Source organism: Hyperolius riggenbachi, chromosome 1 (genome assembly GCF_040937935.1).
Source record: "Hyperolius riggenbachi isolate aHypRig1 chromosome 1, aHypRig1.pri, whole genome shotgun sequence".
NCBI classification, from domain to species: domain Eukaryota; kingdom Metazoa; phylum Chordata; class Amphibia; order Anura; family Hyperoliidae; genus Hyperolius; species Hyperolius riggenbachi.
In genome coordinates, this window is record NC_090646.1 from 671,809,772 (window position 1) to 671,834,808 (window position 25,037).

A 25,037-nucleotide genomic window follows, 5' to 3' on the forward strand; every position below is an offset into this window, starting at 1 on the left:
GACCTGTCACTGAGGATTGTATGGTGAGCTGTGAAATGGGCCTGTCTCTTGTAGTGCTGCAGGTAGTGGATATTAGCAGGGGGCAGACACAGATCTGTCACTGAGGCTTGTATGGTGAGCTGTGAAATGGGCCTGTCTCTCTCAGTGCTGCAGGTAGTGGATATTAGTAGGGGGCAGACCCCAGACGCAGATCTGTCTCTGAGTGTTGGTGAGTGGTGTCTCTCGTGCAGGGCCAGTTCAAGTAACAATTGGGCCCTAGGGCAAAATTAGCCTGGGGGCCCCCCAACAGACACCCCCCGACCAAAAAGCATCATTAGAGGCCCTTTGTTGCAGCCATATCTCCCTCCTGGGCCCCTGAGCTGGCTGCTGACCCTCCCCCAGTCACCTCCCAACTTAACAGGCTCTGCACAGTCCCTGGGGAGCAACAGTTAAGATGGAGGAGGGACACCTTGGGGGCCCCTACAGGCTCTGGGGCAATTGCCCATTTTTCCTATGGTAGCTCTGGCCCTGCTCTCGTGTGCTGCAGGTAGTGGATATTAGTAGGGGGCAGACCCCAGATGCAGATCTGTCTCTGAGTGTTGGTGAGTGGTGTCTCTCGTGTGCTGCAGGTAGTGGATATTAGCACAGGGCCGCCCCAGACACAGATCATCACATAATCAGGCCTGTTATGGGATTATGCTGGGATTAGGCAGATGGTGTCACTGGAACAATGACCCAGTGACCAGGGGGGACACAGCGCAGTCTGTCACTGGGCTCTGTACAGTCATCATGAGGAACTCCAACACCAAGCGTGGCCTGAACACCCCCTGGATGGTGGCAGCTATACTGTTTGCCCTGTTCCTGCCGGGCATTACGGCACTGGAGTTTCCTGTGTATCGGATGCAGCAGTACAGCCTGGAGGGACACACCTATGGTGAGTAGATGAGATTATCATGTGACCTGCTGACAGCGAAACGTGACCAATCCAGCTGCATGGCCCGCACGTGACAGGTCCTCTCCAGGAAGGACACGCCTACAACGCAGGATAGGCACATGACACTATGTGTGCTTCTCTGATTGGCTGGTCATGCATCAGGCTGCACAGGAAGCGAAGGTGAGATGTGATTGCATGATCCTGACCAATCACAGAGGCAGAAATCTTTCCCTTGATAAATCAGTCCTGTGTGTCGCCATCAATCCTTGCAGGGTAAATTCTCGCACGAGAGCAGAACATCCCTGGTCCCGACCAGGTTGACACTTAAGGTGGCCACACGTTACAATTTTTTTCAGTTCAATGAAAGTGTAAGGGGCTGGACACACTGCTGCACTTGCGCTGCGTTTTATTAAAGCGCATGCGATTTTCAAATCGCAAAGCCTTTATGATAATAGAAAAAACGCATCGCACCAGTGTGTACAGGTCTTCACGCTTTTCAGGATTTTTCAAAAGACCTTGTGATTAAAAAACGCATGCGATTTTAAAAGCGCAGCGCAAGTGCAGCAGTGTGTACAGGCCCTGAGTGATCCAATTTTTTGGTTGGCTGAAAGTTCCACGGAAGTTGTCTGAGGTACCACACACATGTGTTCAAGCAATTTCAAGGGGTAAAATCGTATATATTGTGAAAAAAATTGGTTAGGTTGAAAAACATTTCACTCAATAATAATCAACTTTTGATCTTCTTGATTTTTAACATGAATTGCACACACAGTCTAAAGGTGGCCACTAACAGTCCAATTTCTAGTGAAAAATCGTTTGATCGATCAGAAATTCTGATTGGATTGGTTGCAAATAATCTCCATTGACGGGCACAATCTATTATAAACGATTATTTTAAAAAAAGTCGTCCGATTGATTTTTCGTCAAACGAACATTTGGATTCTCTGATAGAGTAGAAGCAAAGATTGGATCATTGATGATGTAGTGAACGATTTTTCTTCCAATCAGAATTTCTGATCGCTTGAACGATTTTTCGCTAGAAATTGGATGGTTAGTGGCCACCTTTATAATTCCATGCTTTTTGTTGTTTATAGAAACAAATGAAGTTTGGTTTGTACTGAATAGTTACATACAGTTAATTCAGGTTCAAGTTGAATGCAATATGACAGTATACACCATTCTTAGTTAAGTTAGTCTGGATATTCCAACAACTCCAATGTAAAAAAAAAATGAAAACATTGTGAATTCAGATTTCTGAGTTGAATAAAAAAAAGTTCGATTTTTCTGTACAATCATTTTCATCAAATTGCAGTAACATCGAACAGAAAAATTGTAAGATGCATGACCTTTACATCTGCCAGAAAGCGTGCATTTTTGCACATATACATTTGTGGTTTCATATGTGCACTTTTTCTGCATTTTTAAAGTCAGCGTTTTTTTCCTTTCCGATTTAACCACTTCAGCCTACAGGGTTGAGATGTTTTTACATCTGAGCAACTTTCACCTCCCATTCATTTGCCAATAACTTTATCACTACTCATCACAATGAATTGATCTATATCTTGTTTTTCCCGCCACCAATTAGGCTTTTGTGGGTGATACATTTTGCTGAGAATTAATTTATTGTAAATCCATTTTAACAGGAATATTAAGAAAGAAATGGAAAAAAATCATTATTCCTCAGCTTTTGGCCATTATAGTTTGAAATTATTACATGCTACCATAATTAAAACCTACGTACTTTATTTACCAATTTGTCCCGCTTATTACACCATTTAAATTATGTCCCTATCACAATGTATGGCGCCGATATTCAATTTGGAAATAAAGGTGCATTTTTTCAATTTGCGTCCATCACTATTTAGAAGCCCATAATTTAATAAATCATATTGATATACTCCTTTGACATGAATATTTAAAAAGTTCAGACCCTTAGGTAACTATTTTTTTTTTATTATTATTATTATTGTAATTTTTTTTTTTTTTTTATTAAGACTTGTATGTGGGTATTTTTTGGTGTGGGAGGTAAACAGGGGATTTTTAATGTTTAAAAATGTATTTATTTAATACAGTGTGTGTTTTTGGTGTAGTTTGCTATTTGGCCACAAGATGGCCACAGTCAAAAAGTCCTGGGAGCGATCGATCTCGCTCCCAGGAAGAAGAAAGAAGATCAGAGCTCAGAAAAGCCGCAGCGTCTAAAGAGACGCTGTTGGCTTTTCTCCGGGGAGGTCCGATCAGTGAAAGGGATTTATAATCCCTTTCATTGATCGCTGGGCTAACGGCCAGCAGCGGGGGCGCGCACGGGGGGGGGACCGCGGGAGCGCGCGCGACCCGCGGGCGTGCGCGCAGCCTAACTGGACGAACCTTTTCGTCCAGTTAGGCTGAGACAGGAAAAACCTCAACAGGCCAAATTTACATAAAAATGCATAAAAATACAGCAAATTCGCATTGAAAAACATTGAGTGCAATTTATGTGGGGTATGCAAAAAACTAGTGCAGGTTGACAGTTTTTTAAATGCAAAATAAAATTGCAATGCAGAAATCGCAGTTTTTTACTGATCTGGGCGTGTCATGGGAATATATTAGGACCCTTATCCAATTCACTTTATCGCCTAAGTTTTCTCCTCTGAAATCATTTTTCATCTTCTGTTTAAATAACATAGCAGAAAAAGTACTGTTAACATTATTCGGAGTATTTTCTTGCTTGCCGGTGGCTTAAAAGGGCTTTTATTAGTGAAGTGTGAAAATATCACCTGGGAGGAAACTGAGGAGAAAAAGTGAATTGAATATGGGCTCTAGAGGCCTGGCTGGCAACAGGCGATTTGCATTGCTGTTATAGCAAACGTGAATTCTGCCTTAAAGAGAAACTCCAACCAAGAATTGAACTTTATCCCAATCAGTAGCTGATACCCCCTTTTACATGAGAAATAGAATGCTTTTCACAAACAGACCATCAGGGGGCGCTGTGTGACTGATTTTGTGCTGAAACCCCTCCCACAAGAAGCTCTGAATACCGCGGTACTCTGGGCAAACTGCCACAATGTAACAATGTTCACAGACAGGAAATGGCTGTTTACAGCTGTCTGTAACAGCCAGAACAGCTAGAAACAGCTACATAACTTGCCCACAGTAACAATGTCACCATGTAATAAATGTCAGAATGTGAATCTGGGAGTGGAAAGATTTTACAATGAGCAAACACTGACTAAATCATTTATACATAATAATTGTAAAAATGAAGCACTTTTTTTATTACATTATTTTCACTGGAGTTCCTCTTTAAGGTGGCCACACATCACTCAAAATTGATAAAAAACGTTTAGTTGTACAGACTTTTTTTTTTTCATTGTATCGTTTGTGACTGGGATTATTATTCAGAAAAGTGGGTGGAGCCTACAAAAACCAATTGATTTTCAAGGGGAATATTTAATTGCTGCCATTATTACACTGTTAATGGCACAGGCCTCAAACCTGGTACAGTCAGTCATTGAGTGACGGGGTTCAAATTCAGAAAAGGGGGTGGAGTCACAAACAGCCAATCAGATTTGTTTAATTTCAATGCAAATTATCGATGCCAGAGACAGCAAAGCTCACAAACTTGGTCATTGAGTAATTGTGTGTTAGGCCACATACACACATCAGACCATAGTCTTTGGAAAATGAAAGATCACAGACCAATTTTACCCCCTTCCATGTAGTATGAGAGCCACACTCTACACAGTCTATTCTATGGAGCTGAACTCCCCATCAGACAGAAATCTTTGCAAGATGCTGCACACACAGATGCTGTACAGACACAAAAGATCAGTATCTGCAAAAGATCTGTTCCTGCCAAAGATCCATTCCTGCAAATTGCATTCATAGTCTATGAGATCTGCAGATCATCATACACACCTTGTTTAACTGACATTCATCTGCAGATCAGACAATCATCTGCAGATCTGAAAATCCATCCTGGTGGACCTGATCTGCAGATCAATGTCTGTTAAACAAGGTGTGTATGAGATCTGCAGATATCATAGACTATCATTGCAATTTGCAGTAACGGATCTTTGGCAGATACTGATCTTTTGTGTCTGTACAGCATTTTTGTGTGCAGCATCCTGCAAAGATTTTTATCTGATGAGGAGTTCAGCTCCATAGAATAGACTGTGTAGGTATGGCTCTCATACTACATGGAAGGGGATAAGATAGGTCTGTGATCTTTCATTTTCAAAAGACTATGGTCTGATGTGTGTATGAGCCTTTAGGGTTAGAAAAAGTGGGTGGAGTCAACACCAGCCAAATACATACCTGAGCAATGCCGGGTCATCAGCTAGTATATATATATATATATATATATATATATATATATATATATATATATATATATATATATATATATATATATATATATATATATATATATATATATATATATATATATATATATATATATATACACTGTGTATATATATATATATATATATATATATATATATATATATATATATATATACTGTGTGTGTATATATATATATATATATATATATATATATATATATATATATATATATATGCACCTGGTGTCACCTGAACTTGATGCTGTTGTGCGCTCCTATAGATCATTGCCTGAGGAAGCAGGTTTATTCCTGTGAAACGCATTGCAGACCCCCTTTGGAGTATATCAATAAAATTTATATCTACTATAATTGTCAGTTCCTAGTGTCTGCTTGCAGGAGGTAAGTCCACCACTGCCTCCCTCCAAAGCATTTTTAAAATTTTATCATTGTGATTCTACTCTTCTGGTGCCTCTGTTCTTTCCAACATATTTTATATATATATACATATTGTTTCATGTAGCCACCTTGAAGGTGCATTTTTTTTTAAAGTACAATATTTTCCTCAGATGTGATCATTCCATCTGATTTCTGGGATTGTAATCCAATTAGTAATCGGAGGGCAATTATCGATTGTTCTCTTAAATGAGCTGTACTGGCGCAGCAGCAGGAGTGCTACAGCCTTTAGCCAGAGTACAGTGGCTGATGGAACAAGCAAGGGAAGCTGTGCTCATCCTATGATAAAAACAACTTGTAAACAAGTTATATTCGGTTGCACTAATGGAGGATATTCTCTTCCATAATGGTTTGCATGCAACAGCATTCTGTACTAACCCCTTTCACCAGCGCTGAGGTTTCCTCCAAGACGCAAGTCACATTACAATAGATGTGTGGATATAGCCACAGGAAAGTATAGTGCCTTCAAACAGGTCTGCTGGTCCACCACTGCCGTGTTTGTGGGAAATTGTCCGGAGGTGGAGCCAGTGTGAAGCAAGCCTAAGTATCCTTCCAATGTGTGACTTTACTGCAGATACGGTTCATGGTTTCTGTAGCCAGGACCCAACACAACAGTCCCCTCGGTTTGTACCTTATCTTATGGTGTAAGCAGACACAAGGGCCCATATGCAATTAACTTTATCTCCTGAGTTTTCTCCTAGGTGATATTTTTAAATTTGTCAATAAAATTCATTTTACGCCACCTAAAAGCAAAGAAAAAATTAAAAGCAATTTAGGTACTACTTTTTGAACGACTTTTTTGTACTTTTTCAGATGAAAAGTGCTGGAAAGTTATTTTAAATAGATGGAAAATTATCTCCTAGGAGAAAACGTGGGTGAAAAAGTGAATTGCATATGGGCCCTGGAGTCTTGTATGCTAACACTGACTGGCTTGTGGAATGATACGTCATTTCCGGAGTCTCTCCGCAGGTTGTAAGTCGGCCCAGGTGAGCGCAGAGAGTCGGACGCCGGAAGCGGAGATACTGACCCGCCGCTGTGTGCTGATGAGGATTTCTGAGTTCTCCGAGGAGAGGTGGAGCCAGGTGCTGGCCCAGTCTGTGGCCGCAGTGCTGATACTGGTCCCGCCTGATACCCCAGACGTTCTGCCGGGACCATTGCAGGTAAATCGCTGGGGAAGATTAGGGTTTGTTTACTAAAGGCTGAGGAAGAGAAGTGCTGCAGCAGCATGGTCTACTACAAATAAACAAACAAACACAGAACACTTATATCGCGCTTTTCTCCTGGCGGACTCAAAGCGCCAGAGCTGCAGCCACTAGGACGCGCTCTATAGGCAGTAGCAATGTTAGGGAGACTGGCCCAGGTCTCCTACTGAATAGGTGCTGGCTTACTGAACAGGCAGAGCCGAGATTCGAACCCAGGTCTCCTGTGTCAGAGGCAGATTTTCCTGAAAAAGTCCAGAGGCTTTCCAGGTCCTCCTGGTGCCCACCATTCCAGCCCTGGGTCCCTCTGAACATATTTCTTAAAGGCTTGCTGATTTTGTTCTCGTGGCCGCGCGCGCTCCCGTGTACGAGAGTATCTAAACTGGGCATGTGCGAGTAGGGTCTGCACATGCCCAGAAGAATGAAACCGTTCTTGTGGCTGTGCTCCCAACCGTGTACAAGAGTATCTAAACTGGAAGAGAATATTGCCACTTTCGATCCTTCGCTAATGTTAAGCTAGTTTCACGGGGGTGTGGCATTGTAACGCACGCATAACGCAACCAAAAATAAAGTTTTTGGTGGCTTGCAATGTAATGCACACAAAGATGCCAGTGACCTGTGCACACCGCCACTAACACTGTGCGATTCCAGCGACGCACTGCATGCCCTGCCCTGTAACATAGAATCACAGGTTTATCCATCTTCTCTCTGGATGTTCCTCTCAGGGTTTCGTGGATCAGGAGATGTCCTTCCTCAGGAATGAGACACTATTTCCCATCTATTTTGCTGTGGAAGACAAGGCTCTCCTGGAAATGTACAGAGAGACCAGAGCAGTGTCTCTGTCCCTGAGATCTGCCTCCGCCTGGGAAGGTGAGTTCTGGAGTACATCACCCTGTAATGATATACTGCACATACTGGAGGTAGCGGGGATCAGCACACACTGCAGCTAGATTACTACCAATAAAGGCTCATAGTAACAGCTTATACTGTACTTACTGGAGGCAGCAGAGATCAGCACACACTGCAGCTAGTTTACTATCAGTACAGGTACAGAGTAACAGCTTATACTGTATATACTGGAGGCAGCAGAGATCAGCACACACACTGCAACTAGTTTACTATCAATACAGGGACGGAGAAACAACGTATACTGGAGGTAGCAGAGATCAGCACACACTGCAGCTAGTTTACTATCAGTACAGGCACAGAGTAACAGCTTATACTGTACATACTGGAAGTAGCAGGGATCAGCACACACTGCAGCTAGTTTACTATTAGTACAGGCACAGAGTAACAGTTTACACTGTACACACTGGAGGTAGCAGAGATCAGTACACACTGCAGCTAGTTTACTATCAGTACAGGCACAGAGTAACAGCTTATACTGTACATAATGGAGGTAGCAGAGATCAGCACACACTGCAGCTAGTTTACTATCAGTACAGGCACAGAGTAACAGCTTATACTGTACATACTGTGGGTAGCAGAGATCAGCACACGCTGCAACTAGTTTACTATCAGTATAGGCACAGAGTAACAGCTTATACTGTATATATTGGGGGAGGCAGGGATTAATTATTTATAAGCAGGCCCCTGGTATGTGAGAATGCACGGTATGGATGATGCAGAGGTTGACTCCCTCCCCTCCCCATATATATAGCATGATTTGGATAACAGTCTGTATAGACCAGTCTCCATATTATTCTTGCTTCCGCAGTCTTGTTGGGGATGGTGATGGGTAGTGGATTCCAGATGACCACCAGTGAGGTACAAAGCAAACCCCTCAGTCACTCCACCATTACCACCCTGGAGGTAAGTCGCCCTGCTGCCCCGCCCGGTGTTTACCCTGCTGGACACAGAGGCCTCAGTTCACTAAGGGCAGGTCGGTAAAATAATTACCGTGGACCCAAATTAAAAATACAAGATTTCAGAAATAAAATCTATTTTCTAAATTATAATAATAAATAGCAGCCTTTTTTCAGCTGCATGATGACAAATATAAAATATTTTACATTTATTGGAGGAACCCCTCCCTTCCTTTCATATTGCCGGGAGACCGGGACAGAATCCAGCAGACTGGTGGAGTAGGTGGTGTCCGGCAATGGAGGAATTGCTAATGGCTGCCACCTGTATAACCCTAGTTATGGAAAGAGAAGGGTGAAAAGCATGCACTGAAATGCTCACAGGCTTGAAGGAGTGTTTATTTATCTTTGTATGTGTCAGAGTGGTGCAACTAAATACTTTGAATTAAAAAAATGTTTGGTTTGGGTCCGTTTTAAGGTTGGTAAAATACTGCAGTCTGTATTTTACACTTTTTTTTGCCAAATTCACTAAGATTTCCCTCATACCAAAAAACAAACAAACATGCTTCAATTCACTAAGCCCTGTAGCTGTGGAGCCGGTCAGGCAGAAAGTTGTGAGTCTGTGAGCATGACTCAGGGTTTTCCTGTCCAGAGCACCCCCTGCAGCCCTTTACATGTGCTGCAGCCACTAGTGCAGGGGTGTCGAACTCATTTATAAAGTGGGACAAAATTGAGCTCTGGGACCAAGTCCCGGGCAAACCTCAATGTCTAGTCGCTACCTCTCTCCCTTATACAGTTCCCTGGTATCTAATAGCCCCCCCAAACATCCGCTATACAGTTCCCTGATGTTTAGAGGTCCTCCCTCCCTCATCTATACAATGCCCTGATGTTTAGTGGTCCTCCCCCCCCCCTATACAGTTCCCTGGTGTCTAGTGGCCCCATCCTTCCCCTATACAGATCTCTGGAGTCTAGAGGCCCCCTTCCCTCTCCTATACACTTCCCTGGTATCTAGTGCTTTCCTCCTCCCCATATGGCTTCCCTGGTCTAAGGGCTTATCCTCCAGTATGTGGTCTAGAGTAGGTCAAACATAATGCAAAGTGGTGAATTTCACCTGAGGGCCAAATCTGATGGCTCAGAGGGCCAGATTTGGCCCGCGGGCCGGAGTTTGATGTGTATGCACTAGAGGTAGCTCTTCTGTATACCTTTATATAGATCTTCACATCTACAGAAATACAGAAAAGCCTTTTAAAATGTCTCCTTCTCTGCTATTCTGAAGTCCCGCCCTCCAGGGTATCGGACCAAATAGGGTGAGAAGCAGGGCTGTAGGGCTCTCCCTATTGGCTGTTACCGCATGGAGAGTGAGTTACCGGCTGGTCAGAGCTGGAGGGAAATACTGAACACTTGATTTACCGAATGCTTTATTCTTTGTGAATTGCAATTTCGTGACATATCTTCAGGTATTTGCTGCACAAGTCGGTAATTTTCCTCATGAGTCGGTAGTAATTTTACTTTTGAGTGTGTGATGGGTTTTAGTGAATTGGCATTTGGCTGGGTGATCGTAAAATCAGCTTGTTTTCTGTATCACCGAATGCAGCAATGCTCAGTGAATTGAGGCCATAGTCTCTCTTTGTATGGCGGTGACTGTCCCTAGTGAGTTATATTATTATTATCTGTGCAGGGACAGCTGATGGGAGACGGCGGCGACGCTGCAGAACTCCCCACCATTGTCATCGTGGCTCACTATGACTCGTTTGGAGCTGCTCCGGTAAGTAAGAAACTGGGAAATAACATATAATATACAACATCCCCTGTGATCACGCAGGACATGTGACTGCAGCACTCCCTAAGCCACGCCCTCATCTAATCATCTACATCATATATAACATCCCCTGTGATCACACAAAGGACATGTGACCAGTGTTGCCAACTCGTCAGTAAGGAAAGTAGCTATTGGCTGTCCTAGAAGTCGCTTGAAGTCGCTAGATGACGTCTTCACGTAATTTGCATAACGGCTCCACCCGACCCCGCCCTAGATGACGTCATCATGTAATTTTCATAACGGCTCCACCCCCGACCCCGCCTCCCACACATCATCCAGCGACCGGCCCACCTGATGTCACCGCTCCGCTCATTAGCAAGAGCGCCTGCGATGGAAGCAGGGAGGGGCTAGTGTGAGTGACGTCCCCTGACTGGTCTGGAAGGTTCCTGGCGGTGCGGTGATTGGTTGCCTCGTACTGGGCGGCTACCAGCGGCTTGATGGGGGCGGGACTCCTGCGAGAGGACGGGCCAGCCCGGCCAAGCTGTCTGTGAGTGGCGTGCTTTGGGACGGGGAGGAGCCGGCAGCCGGCAACTTAAATTAGAGTCTCCCAAATTTAAAGTCTCCAATAAAACAAGACAAATGTCGCCAGATTTGTCGCTAGTAGCTTTTTTAAGAAACTGCCGCTAGAGGGCTTTCAAAAGCCGCTAAATATAGCGACAAAGTCGCTAAGTTGGCAACACTGCATGTGACTCCATCACTCCCTAAGCCACGCCCTCATCTAATCATTTACATCCTATATAACATCCCCTGTGATCATACAAAGGACATGTGACTCCATCACTCCCTAAGCCACGCCCTCATCTAATCATTTACATCCTATATAACATCCCCTGTGATCACGCAAAGGACATGTGACTCCATCACTCCCTAAGCCACGCCCTCATCTAATCATTTACATCCTATATAACATCCCCTGTGATCACACATGACATGTGACTACATCACTCCCTAAGCCACGCCCTCATCTAATCATTTACATCCTATATAACATCCCCGGTGATCACACAAAGGACATGAGACTCCATCACTCTCTATGTCACGCCCTCATCTAATCATTAACATTCTATATAATAAAACCCTGTGTCTCTGTGACTCCCTGTGTTCCTGTGTCTGTGTCTTTTTGCCCAGTGTGCATGCGCGGTAAGCAGGTGTACATGTGACAGCAGGAGGACGGGTGCGGGGAGGCGGCCGTTTGCGCGCGTGCCTCAAGGAGCGTAGCTGTTGCAGGGTGGAGGTGGGAGAAGTGGGTGAGCGGGTCGCAGCTGAGCCCTAACACTCATTTGTAAATGGGCGGGCTTATTTCTAGTCATATATAATATCCCCATGTGTTCACACATTGGTAATTACACATGTGACTCCCTCACTCTCTAAGCCACACCCTCATATAATGATTATGTATGAAACACATACAGAATGTGGCAAAATAACTCTTCCCCAGAAAACAAAATGCATAAAAAAATCTGTTTTATTTATTTGTTTTCAATTTCAGCTTTGAATAGTTTGGAGGGATAAGAACCTTTGTTAGGTTTACACAGATTGCATCACTTCCTGTCCTCAGTTAGCATCAGACCTGACAATGATGGCAATTATTACAGCTTATAGTTGTCACTGAATTGGATGAGAAGTAGGAGGAGCCTCTGCCACTATGACTAATCAAGATAACACATGGGGGATGAGGCCCCAGACTGAAATTAAAATACTTTAAAACTGTTAAAAAAAGGAGAGGCAATGGGAGACTTACTCTCTTCATGAATCAGCCAAGCTTATAGGACTGGGAAGTTTCTTGCACACAACAAAAGAGAGGACAACACGTTTCGTGGCTCTCCCCTGCTTCTTCAGGTGAATGACAAAACAATCTGCCAAGTAGGTGAGGTGGACTGGTGATATCAGTCCCATAAGTTTGGCTGATTCATCAGGAGAGGCAATCCTTATATTGCCTCTACTTTTTTCACAGTTTTAAACTATTTTATTTCCAAATAACTCCTGCGCCCTAATGACTGGGATTTCACAGTCTGTGTGAGAGTAGGGTTAGGTTTAGCCATAGTGAAATATCGGTAAATATTACCAATATTTACTATCAAAATCGTAGAATATCGATACGTTTAGTGATATTTTACTAGTGGCAATCCCTTGCACACTTTTCTCCAGGTGCCTTTTTTACATGTATGTGGACTTCCCTTCCATTGTCACATCCAAGATGGCATAAATTAGAGGAAATTCATCTACTTTTATGTTTAAAATGCGAAATGAAGATGCAGGTCATTCGTCGCTACAGACTTTCCTTATGTCTGTTTCTGTTCATTTTTTGCCCCTTATCTGAAAAAATTGCATGTCGGGGAAGCCTGTTGCAGAACAACAACTGTCTAAACATATACATGAAAACTGGAAACATGGGCACATGCCCATAAAAAAGCATTGAATCTGTTGACATGTCATTTATCTGCTTTCCTCCATCTGAAATGGGCCAGCAGAGAACCAACACTGTGAATCAACGCTTCTTGTAGTTACGCAGTTTGCCAATCTAACCAGCAGGTGGAGCCCCAAACAAACATCATCTGTTAAATTGTAATACTTCACGGTTTCCTGATTTAAAAAAAATATTTGCTCGAATTCTTACACAAATAGCACAAAACATTCCCTTTAAATACCTTTATTTTTTAGCATTAGTGGTCATGTGATGGGTGGGACACTGATGTATACTCACCTCTCCTGTTCCCGGCAGTATCTGTCTTACGGAGGAGACTCTAATGGTAGTGGTGTCACCGTACTCCTGGAAATGGTCCGCCTCTTTCACCTTCTCTACAGCGACCCCCGCACACAGCCCAGGTATGGAGAAACTTTGTTTTTTTTTTAAATTTTAAGCAATATTTAATTTATTTTTTTCACTGGGAAATATCACCGTGTGTGCTACCGTTAAAGTATAAAATATTTATGTAGAACATTTCCTGTTGAACCTGTTTTCTGTGTTATGGTGGTCACACACGATACAATAAAATGATCTGATTTTACGGCAATTCGGTAAATATGATCGGATCTCCAGAATAAATCGACTTGTGACACTGGAACCTCTCCCTTGTGTTGCTCTGTAGGTATAACATGATGTTCGCACTTACGGGTGGAGGGAAGTTTAATTACCACGGAAGCAAGCGGTGGATTGATGAGCACTTGGACCGGTTTGGTAGGTGAATACCGATCTGGGATACGGAGTTTGGAATAAGTATCAGTGCGCACACCAGGTAATAGGAGCTGTTTATAAGGTGTGCCTATAGGTCACGGGACCCCCAGTAACACTTTGATGGGGGTTTCCCCTACATTTACACCCCCCCACCCACCCCATGGAGACTCCCCTGGTCTGACCACCCATCTCCAGGGTTCATATAACATGTGGCCCAGCAGAGCAACCACCATGACTTCCACCTACAGTATAACAGAGGGACCACTATGACTCCCCATCAATAACAGAGGGAGCACCATGACTGTCCCACCCATAATAGAGCAACTATCATGATCCCCCACCCATAACAGAGCAACCACCATGACTCCCTCAACCATAAAAGAGAGACCGCCACGACTCCCCCATCAATAAGAATGACCACAATGACTCCCCATCCATAGCAGAGCAGCAACTATGATCACCATATAGGATGGAATGGAAGTTCACCATGCCAAACCCATGTTGTGGCTAACTGCCATGTCTGAAGCCTAAAATGCAGATCTAGTCAGGAGTATATCGAATCTTCTATCCACATAAAGAGAGCTGATAAACAGTCTGAAAGAGAATCATACAATGACAAAAAATTGTTATCTCCGTTCAATCCTCGATCTCCAGTTTTGAGGCACGGTATGAATCTGGTGGCCAACATCACTTCCTCTGCCACCTATTAGTACAGGGGCCTGAATGTCACTTAAAGAGAAACTCTGACCAAGAATTGAACTTTATCCCAATCAGTAGCTGATACCCCCTTTTACATGAGAAATCTATTCCTTTTCACAAACAGACCATCAGGGGGCGCTTTATGACTGATATTCTGGTGAAACCCCTCCCACAAAAAGCTCTGAGTACCGTGGTACTTCTGCCAGTTTCCTGTCTGTGAACCCTGTTACATTGTGGGAAAAAGCTGTTTACAGCTGTTTCCAACTGCCAAAACAGCAAGCCGCAGCTACATCACTTGCCAGCAGTAAAAATGTCACCATGTAATAAATGTCAGAATATAAATCAGGGATTTAAAATATTTTACAACGGGCAAACACTGACTAAATCATTTATACATAATTATTGTAAAAATGAAGCACTTTTTTTATTACATTATTTTCACTGGAGTTCCTCTTGGAACTCCAGTGAAAATAATGTAATAAAAAAAGTGCTTCATTTTTACAATAATTATGTATAAATGATTTAGTCAGTGTTTGGCCATTGTAAAATCTTTCCTCTCCCCGATTTACATTCTGACATTTATTACATGGTGACATTTTTACTGTGGGCAGGTTATGTAGCTGCTGCTAGCTGTTTTGGCTGTTAGAGACAGCTGTAAACAGCTAATTCCTGTCTGTGAGCCTTGTTACATTGTAACAAACTGCCAAAAGTACCGCGGTCCTCAGAGCTTCTTGTGGGAGGGGTTTCAGCACAAAATCAGTCATACAGCACCCCCTGATGGTCTGTTTGTGAAAAGCATTATATTTCTCATGTAAAAGGGGGTATCAGCTACTGATTGGGATAAAGTTCAATTCTTGGTTGGAGTTTCTCTTTAAGCTGTGTCCCGGGCAATACAAATGTGCTGTCACTGGAAGATCACATCAATGCTTGTTAATAGCGATGCTAAGCATGTTCATTTTCTCTGGTTGCTCTAAGTCCCATGAGGCACTTGGCACATATGATCAGGTATCTGTATACCTGATTTGTATTAGTTATGCTTGGTTAATACTCTACACACCTAGAATTAGGATGGGTGACACTTCAGAACACATCTACTTTTCCATACCAGTAATTTAGGATGTAGGTCAATCCACCATCCCAGCACCCAGTGTTCTCTGTCTCTCCTTGTCTTGTAGAGACCAGCGTCCTCCATGAGAACGTGGCCTTCATCCTGTGCCTGGACACCCTGGCCAGTGGTGACTCTCTCCATCTTCATGTCTCTCGACCACCACCAGAGGGCACCGCACAGTGGGAGTTCATGAGGCAGCTCCAGCTGGTATGTAAATGGTCATTTATTAGCAGAAGTGGTGTTTAGTAACTGCATGGGAGGGCAAGGGGCTTTTATGATTGTCTTCTCTTTGTACACTCCACCTAGAATTTATTGATGTATTGCCATTCTTGGACTGATACATATTGACTGGTCTTCTCTGCCACATCACAGATCTCACAGTCTCCTCTGTTTCCTGGGCTGAATTTTTCACTGATCCACAAGAAGATAAATTTGGGAGAGAGTCTCTTGGCCTGGGAACATGAACAGTTCAGCTTACGGCGTCTCCCCGCTTTCACCATCTCCCGTTTAAACAGCCACAAGAGTGGACTGAGGAGCTCCATACTGGACACCAGGTGAATGTCAAATGTGTCCTGTGGGGTCCGATGTACCCAGTCTGTGAAGATCACTTGTGTGATGGGTCTGCTGAGGTTCAGGGAGGGGAGATCTGGTAGATGGTCCAGTCATCTGTTGCTTCATACTGATTACCGTCCAATGAATAGTATGTAGCACACTTCCAGAAGGTAGGGGATGAACACTGATTACCTGGGTCCAGGCCTCCCTTCAACGCTGATGATGATGACACAAAGAAGGGTCCCGGCTGGACACTGGGAGGTTGTGGAGGAACATACAATGTTGCTGCTTTGTGTTGCAGGTCCCGGGTGGACACTGGGAGGTTGCGGAGGAATACGCAGGTCCTGTGTGAGGCTCTGGCGAGGGTGCTGTATCCGGAAACCAGGAAGGTGAGGCTGAACTGTTACAATACAATACAGAATGGGCCGCTTAGACAGGATCCCAAAGCATATGTAGCGCACCCGTAGGTGTAGCTGTGTTAGATGGGTCCTGCTCTTGCCCAACTCTGGTGATACCTACAACCTCCAGTGATAAACATGAACCAACAGTATAATGCTAGGCAATTTTATTGAACCTGGAGACCCAGTAATAAACATAAAATTAATATAATAAAGATAACATTAACAATTCACCTTCTAGCAATATGTTCTAACAGATAGGTCATAGCATCTGAACTCACAGAGTTATGGCAATTATGGAATGCCAAGAGGGGACGTTTATTCCCTGTGTCTATAGGACTAAATTCTTATATACATTGGCAAACTCTATACCTGCATTTAAAGGGGGCTTAGATGCTTTCCTTGCGTTGAAAGACATCCATGGCTACAATTACTAGGTAATGCCTAATGATGTTGATCCAGGGATTTTATCTGATTGCCATCTGGAGTCGGGAAGGAATTTTTTCCCTTTAGGGGCTAATTGGACCATGCCTTGTAAGGGTTTTTTCGCCTTCCTCTGGATCAACAGGGATATGTGAGGGAGCAGGCTGGTGTTGTACCTTCCTCTGGATCAACAGGGATATGTGAGGGAGCAGGCTGGTGTTGTACCTTCCTCTGGATCAACAGGGTTATGTGAGGGAGCAGGCTGGTGTTGTACTTTATACTGGTTGAACTCGATGGGCGTATGTCTTTTTTCAACTCAAATAACTATGTAACTATGTAACATGCTAGATGAAGCTTGGGCGAAGCCTCTGCCAAGAATATAGTGTGTGTGTACACCCCCCCTTCCCCGCATAGAAACATCACTAGCCTTCAGGCTAGTGAGGTGTCTGCACAGCCTTAACCTTGCAATGTCATTTAAAGGGTATGAGGCTTTAAGGTGCGTACACACATCTAATTTTAGTTGGCCAATGTTTGACCAATATTACCACCTCTATGTAGCATGAGGGCCAGCAGATTTTGAACACTATGAACAGACTCTGTAGGTAAACTCTCATACATACTGTACTGCATGGAAATTGTTAAACTGAACAGTCATTAGCCAATCCAAATTGGATGTGTGTTTGCATCCTTAGAAAGCAACCTAAATCCAGAATGGAATAAGGCAAATTCTGAAAGGAATCACAATGATTTCTGTAAATTATAAGTATCCTCTTTACAACTGAACTTTTCAAATTGTATGGCTCAAACAGGCTTAAAGTGACTGTGTGCTGAGAGGGATATGGAGGCTGGCATATTCCTGTGATACAGTGACAATTGCCTCACTGTCCTGGTGGTCTCTCTTTAGTAGTCTAAATCACACACTGGGGTCAAACAAGTGTGGCCAGACCTCAGCCAGAGCGCCTGATCCGCATACTTGCTCTGAGGACAACTGTAGTGAGAGGTATAGGGAGGCTGCCATATTTATTTCCTTTTAAGCAATACCAGTTGCCTGACAGCCCTGCTTATCTATTTGGCTGCAGTAGTGGCTGAACCACACCAGAAACAAGCATGCAGCTAGTCTTGTCATTTCTGTCAAAATCTGCTGCATGCTTGTTCAGGGGCTATGGCTGAAAGTATTGGAGGCAGAGGATCAGCAGGACAGCCAGGCAACTGGTATTGCTTAAATGGAAATAAATATGGCAGCCTACATACACTTCTCTCTACAGTTCTCCTTTGAAGCGTTGGAAGTAGGTGATGATCAATGAGATGCAAAAAATTCTGAGATTACGCAAAATCTTAATGCAGCTTGAAAGTTGACCAATTGAATTGCGTCAAGGTGGGAATCGACTGTCATGCTGCGTGTATTTGCATACAAACGGCATAATCCTGCTTTAACTCTGAACTTGTTGCTTCTCATTCATCTCTAACTGGTGGAAGATGAGCTATGGGAAAGCCAAATAGCATCGTTTAGAAGGAAATAGCAATAATTATTGTTATTGGTTTATAAAGCACCAACATCTTCCGTGGCCCTGATGGCATCCCCCATATCCCTCCCATTTATATTATGTGGACACAGGATGGGAACCAAATACCGGAGGGCGTTTCTAATTCTACACTCCATAATTCACAACTAAGAATATTGTTTCCCCTGAAATTGAGTTTTAGACAAATTATACTGTGGTCTTACACTGCCCTCTAGTGCTGAAATTCCAGTATGCAGGACTGTTGTGTTATAGTGATATGTAGTGGGATTTGCCAGGGCAGTTTTTCTTGCTCTGTGCTGAATGGAAACTCTCCCTGGCTGTACTGCATCTTTACACAGGAACGACCAAATACAGGAGGCTAATAATGATTGAGGCCTCGTTCACATCTAAAATCGTAATCGCAAACGCAAGCGTTTTACGAGGCAATTTTCCCCCCCTCCCGGCGCTCCACTAAGCGCTGCGTTTTTGGTATAAGTGATTTTCTAAGCACTTTTCCAGAGCGGTTTTGTAATTCACTCCCTGACGCAAGTCAGGAAGTGAATTCTTTGACTCGGAAAAGAATAAATACAATGTATTTATTCCAAAAAACGTGAACGCAATCACCACATAAAGCGGTTTTGTGAGCATTTAGCGCTCTTCCTATACCTTCCATTATAGCAAAAACACCCTAAAAATGGTGCAGGCACCGCAAAGCGGATGCAGCGCGCTGATGTGAACCTTCTCATAGAGATTCATTGCACAAGCATTTTGTGGCCGATTCGGAAAAAGGGCAAAAAATGTCCCTAGTGTGAATGAGCCCTTATACCTGTCAGTTTTAACAATCAGTCAGCTTTCAGATAATTGATCAACATTTTCCAAATCTGATCAGCCCTGTGCAAAGTTCTGGTTCTGTCCCCAGTAATTCTGCTTCTTGCTCCCCATCCCCCCCCCCTCCCCCGAGGAAGACAAACAAGTAAAGTTGAATTTTTAGCTCATCTTTTGTGTTTTCTAGGAGTCGCTGGAGAAGCTGCAGATCTTCCAGGGAGAGCTGGTATGTTATGTATTGTATAGACTGATTTCACCATGATTACTGCACTGCATACATATACCACAGACAGCATCCAGAAGCAGTAGCCATGTTTGTATTCATATGGGGAGAAGTGGCCAGTCAGTGTACCTGCAATAAGCCCCCCTGGCTGGATGGACCTCCGCCATAATCCATGGTCAGTTTATAAGGAGGAAGCCACTGTAGCCTCCCTCCATGCATGGCTAATGAGATCCTAATAAATCCAAATTGAAGCAAATTCTATGCAACTATGACCAGTCAAGGGCTGGAGCCTCCATAGGGCTCAATAGGCAATTGCCCAGGGCCCCCGAGCTGGCTGATGGGCCCCCTTGGTCTCCCCCCATTTAGATGCAGAGTACTTGCAATGGAGGCAGGGCCGCCATCAGGGCATCACAGGGGGGACCGTTGTATGGGGCCCTAGTGAATCTGGGGCCCAGCAAACAGTGCCACACATGGGCTGCCCATTATTGTGATGAGAGGTGACGGGAGGCTCACCCTCAAGTTACCCTAGTCAGTTAGTGATTAAAATAAACCTGCAATGAATGGCCTCCTTCCAGCCCCCTGTAGTCCTTCAACTATGACGTCCACACAATCCAGCTGGGTTGCAAAGCACTGCACATGCACTGTTACGGGCCGCAGGCCTCCTCCATCATACATAGCTGGGAGCATTCTGTGCAAGTGCAGTCTTAATGAACTGAGCATATGCGGAATGCTCCCAGCCATGGGTGCTCATGAAAAGCGGACACATGGACGTTAGTGTGTTCAGGCCTACAAAGATTGGTATTGTGGGGGTAGAAAGGAGTTGGAGGGGGGGGGGGTTGGGCAGTAGGTTTACACAGTATGGGCCCCAAACATGTCTGATGGCGGCCCTGAGTGGAGGGCACTGACCTGTCCTGGCTGCACGCGCCTTCCTGTGTCCTTCCATCTCCAGCACCGGCGTCTCTGTGACCCCGCTGCCTGTACGTACTCATGTAACCTGCCACGGGACACAGAGAACAGGCAGCAGTGCTCAGGGATGGAGATGAGAACACACAGGACAGCATTCCTTCGCTGCAGGGCTTGTTCATTTGCTAATGAGGGTGGTCTAGTGTGTGTGTGTGTGTGTGTGTGTGTGTGTGTGTGTGTGTGTGTGTGTGTAGCTTTAAAGCAAACCTGAACTGAAAAACAAAAGTCAAAATAAACACACACGTCATACTTACCTGTAGTCTACTCCTCAATCTCCATCTCCTCTCCTGCATCCTGCTTGTCCACTGTGAACAATGGAATTCTCCGTCCTCCACTTTGAAAATGGCGATGGTCAGCACACTGTTCAACTATAATATTGTCCACTTGGGCCATATGGAAACATGGACATTACCTTGCACATTCAGTTATAACTGACAGCTGCTGATATATAACTGACAGCAACTGGTATATTTCAGTTCTGACAAAATGTTGTCAGAACTGGAAGGGATCACTGTAAGAAGAAAATGGTGAGCTTCTGAGAGGAACTGACGGCGAGGTTAGTATGTAATATTCATTTGCAGCTACGTCATGTGTTTATTTTATATAATTTTAATTGCTTCAGGTTCCCTTTAATCCTAATTACTTGACAAGTCAAACGTTTGTTCCAGGGGAGTACAACTTCACTGGGAGGAGATATTCACAGCGGAGGGATTCCGATTCTTACAAACGCCTATAATGATGATGACTGTAAAACAAATATCACCCTCTAAGGTTCATATTCAGGAAAGATTTCCTGACATTGCCCATGTGATCTGCTCTCTGTAGGCCATAGATGAGGAGCGACAGGCGGCCATCTTGGACTGGTTGGTGTCTCAGCCGCGGGCCGTGCAGTTGATGGATCGGACGCACCACTTCCTGTCCACCATGGAGCATCTCTTCAGGAGGCACCTGATAGACGTGAGACGCCATGTCTTCAAGCCAGACGAGAAGTAAGGTTGTCTCTCTATAGGTCACATGCCGCCTTTCTGTCCTCCACCAGGTCCTGTGCAACTACAAATCCAGAAACACCGCTTCACCACTTGTTGCCAACACTGCAGTATATTCAGGTCCTCTCAGCCACCAGTTTTGGCAGGACATGAGTGTTAGGTCTAGGGGACCAACCAGGGTATCCCACCAGAGTCCAATTCCATCCCCCCACCTATGGCACAGGTCTGCAGGAAGAAGGGGTGCTGGGTAAGTATCTCTCACCTCTTCAATTTCCTGTGGCACTCAGCTATGTTGCTTGTTCTGATGCCGGTGCTAAGTCCGATTGTGCTGCCCTAAAGCTTTATTACGGTCTAAGTAGTAAGTGGCAAATTTAAAGTAATTACATCAAATATCTCTTTAACCACGCCTCCTATACTCCCCAACTTTTGATAGTATGGAGGGGACCCCCTGAACTATCCATGTGCCAATTTGCAACCCCCAATCCCCACTGTTTTCTGAGATAGAGCAAACAAACCTATATTGGGAACCAGCGAGTTTTGTGGGCTGCAATTTGGCACAAAGGTAGTTCAAGGGGTCCTTCTATACCCTCAAAGTTTGGAGAGTGTAGGAGGCGTGGCTGCGGAGATATCCCCTGCAGCATTAAAAGAATAGGAAATCTCACAGCACAGAATGATACTGCACATGCGGAGCAGCGTAAATTTCTGGGCAACACAATCAGACACAGCACGGTCTCCTGCACTTGCACATACTGGGTCCCGGGTTGATGATGTCACCAAGCCAGGAACCAGTACATGTGATACAAGAGGCTGGCATCAGAACAGGCCAAGGGAGTACCATGATCAACTAAGGAACCGAGAGTGGCGAGCGATAATTACCAGCATCGCTGATGATCTCTGCAGGGGGATGGGCGGGGGATCACTAGACTACCAGGAAAAGTTTTAGGAAAGAGGAAGGACAGCTAGACTACCAGAAAAGGCATGAGGTTGAAAAGGGAGACCACCAGGGAAAGCTGTAAGTTAAAAGGGGGGACCACTTGACTACCAGGGAAAGATGTAAGGGGGAAGGGGGACCACTAGACAACCAGAGAAAGCTGTAAGTTTGGAGGGGGACCACTAGACTACCAGGGAAATATGTAAGGGGTGGGGGGACTAGACTACCAGGGAAAGCTATGGGTAGTGTGTGGATAGTGTACTGGTTAAGGGACTGGTTAGACCAGAGTTTGAATCTCGGCCCTTCCTGTTCAGTAAGCCAGCACTAGTGGCTGAGTGGTGCTATTTTGTGGGTAATCCCCATTTATTTTTTTTGCTTAAAGAGAAACTTCGACCAAGAATTGAACTTTACCCCAATCAGTAGCTGATACCCCTTTTACATGAGAAATCTATTCCTTTTCACAAACAGACCATCAGGGGGCTCTGTATGACTGATATTGGGGTGAAACCCCTCCCACAAGAAACTCTGAGGGCCGAGGTACTCCTGGCAGTTTCCTGTCTGTGAACCTTGTTGCATTGTGGGAAATAGCTGTTTACAGAAAAAAACAGATTAAGGGGCGCTATATGTGAAAAAATACCCAAGTAGCGGGATAGAGAGATACAGATTATTTCGCTGCCTTATATTGTGGGGGTACCTCCTTCCCCCACTAAACAAAATGAATCAATCTAAAAACTAAATAAGGAGCGCAAGATATAGGTTAAAAGTTTCCTATTTTATTATCAGTAAAAAAGTATATATATATATACCAATATATTCGCCGTTACATATGCTCCCACAGGTCTGCAAGCGAATAAACATATGCGTTACACACATATATAACATTCCACCATGCATTCATTGGGACTCATACACATCTATTACACACTCTCTGGTGACCCTTTTGGGGGAAAAAAAAAGGTGCATATATAAGTATAAAAAATCTCCTTAAAAAAACCTTAAAAAAGGATAAATGCATAGATTTGTAGTTGCACTTCCAAAACAAGAACCACAATACAACCAATTCCTATAAGGGTCCTCAAAAAAGATCTCCCCGTGCACAGGGACTTATTAGCTGATGTGCCTCCCGTGGTGATCTCACACTGTATTGCAATAGAGTTCCTCCGTGCAAGTCAATGGCCACAACAAACCTCTGAGGTCAAAGGATTTCCTGCAATATAAACCTCAAAAGCGGTATGATCATGGCCGGCCCGCTCATGAGGCGGGGTGAAACATTTGCCTCAGGCGGCAAATCTGGGGGGGCGGCACCCACCCTAATAAGCCCTAGCACATATTTTGGTGCAAAAATTAATATAAGACACTGCCTGTCCATAGACGCTGCCGCTGGGGGCCGCCCGCCGAGCTGGAGAGGTAGCGGGCAGAAAGGGGGTATTGGGCTTAGCGGCGGGGAGGGGGGGTCGGACCCCCCCTCCCTCGCCTGGGTCTCCTGATCTGCGCTCCTCTTTCAGCGTTACGTACGAGCCTGCATATGATGAAGAGGCAACGGGCGTAGGAATCACTCACCTCTTCCGCGTTCCATCGCGTGCTCCACTGACGTCACTTTCGGCAACGCCGCCCACTGTATTGTAAGTGGACGGCCTTGCAGGAAGTGACGTCAGTGGAGCGCACGATGGAACGCGGAAGAGGTGAGTGATTCCCCCACCCGTTGCCTCTTCAAATCTTCATCATATGCAGGCTCGTACGTAACGCTGGAGGAGGAGCACAGATCGGGGGACCCAGGCGAGGGAGGGGGGTCCGACCCCCCTCCCCGCCGCTAGGCCCAATACCCCCTTTCTGCCCGCTACCCCTCCAGCTCGGCACCCCCCCCCCCACGGCTGGGGGGGGGGGGCGTTGTTTTCTAATTTTGCCTCAGGCGGCAAAAAGTCTAGGGCCGGCCCTGGGTATGATCCACCCTACAGTTACTCACTTATCCCCCAGTGGTTTCTCTCCACAGGATCCAAAGGATGTCTGCACAGGGATCTGATGGAGTATCGTAGCGTCTCCTCGTTCGCATATGCCGCCCGCAACACTTGCGGCTGTGCTACGAACCTCCACGTGTCAGCTGATTCGGAGTCTGACGTCACTTCCGTGCGTTCCGGCTCCTTCTACTTCCTGTGCTTCTGCGCTCCAGCTGGCTGCGTTCTTCTTAGTACAATGTTATCTTCCGCACACCACACTAAGTCACAGATAGTTGCAAGTAGATTTCAAACAGCAAGATTCCAGTTGATTAAAGGGGCACCCCACTCAATCAGTCATCGACATGTTTCGACATCTACGGATGTCTTTCTCAAGATGTTTGGAATAATGCTTGCCGGTACCTCCTCTTCCTTTATAGTTGACAGGTCCTCCCCTTCCCTCTCATTTAAAGTGGTAGTCCTTGATTGATTATAGTTTCCCTACCAAAGTTACTGCTGATACCTTTTCACATGAATGTCAGATACCAACACCTTTATGCATCCCCAGGGTCACCAAACCCCCTCCAGGTCACCAGTTTCTACCATTTTCTCCACCACAGACATAACATCATTACCATTCTATTTAAAAAAAACCAAACAATTCCATTTCTTCATTTAGGCCTTTAGGGGCCAATGTATCCAAATGAAACATCCAGTTACTTTCCCGCCTTGACATTTTGGCGATATAGTTGCCTCCCCTTAAATCCCTATGGACTATTTCTAGTCCAAAGAAGACAATGTCTTTTACTTCAC

At 44.7% G+C, this 25,037-nt stretch overlaps 1 protein-coding gene across 1 annotated transcript in view; it reads left to right on the top strand.

Annotated features, from left to right (window-relative positions):
• Positions 1–720: 720 nt before the first annotated feature.
• LOC137561210 (BOS complex subunit NCLN-like) overlaps positions 721–25,037 on the top strand; it is a 35,925-nt gene continuing 11,608 nt past the window's right edge. Inside the window, exons 1-12 of the mRNA XM_068272470.1 lie at positions 721–913; positions 6,658–6,848; positions 7,613–7,757; positions 8,605–8,699; positions 10,368–10,454; positions 13,231–13,334; positions 13,598–13,686; positions 15,558–15,697; positions 15,863–16,044; positions 16,344–16,431; positions 19,378–19,416; positions 21,202–21,365. Coding sequence (XP_068128571.1) covers positions 769–913; positions 6,658–6,848; positions 7,613–7,757; positions 8,605–8,699; positions 10,368–10,454; positions 13,231–13,334; positions 13,598–13,686; positions 15,558–15,697; positions 15,863–16,044; positions 16,344–16,431; positions 19,378–19,416; positions 21,202–21,365 — 1,469 coding nt within the window. The 5' untranslated portion in view covers positions 721–768. The remainder of the gene's footprint in view (positions 914–6,657; positions 6,849–7,612; positions 7,758–8,604; positions 8,700–10,367; positions 10,455–13,230; positions 13,335–13,597; positions 13,687–15,557; positions 15,698–15,862; positions 16,045–16,343; positions 16,432–19,377; positions 19,417–21,201; positions 21,366–25,037) is intronic.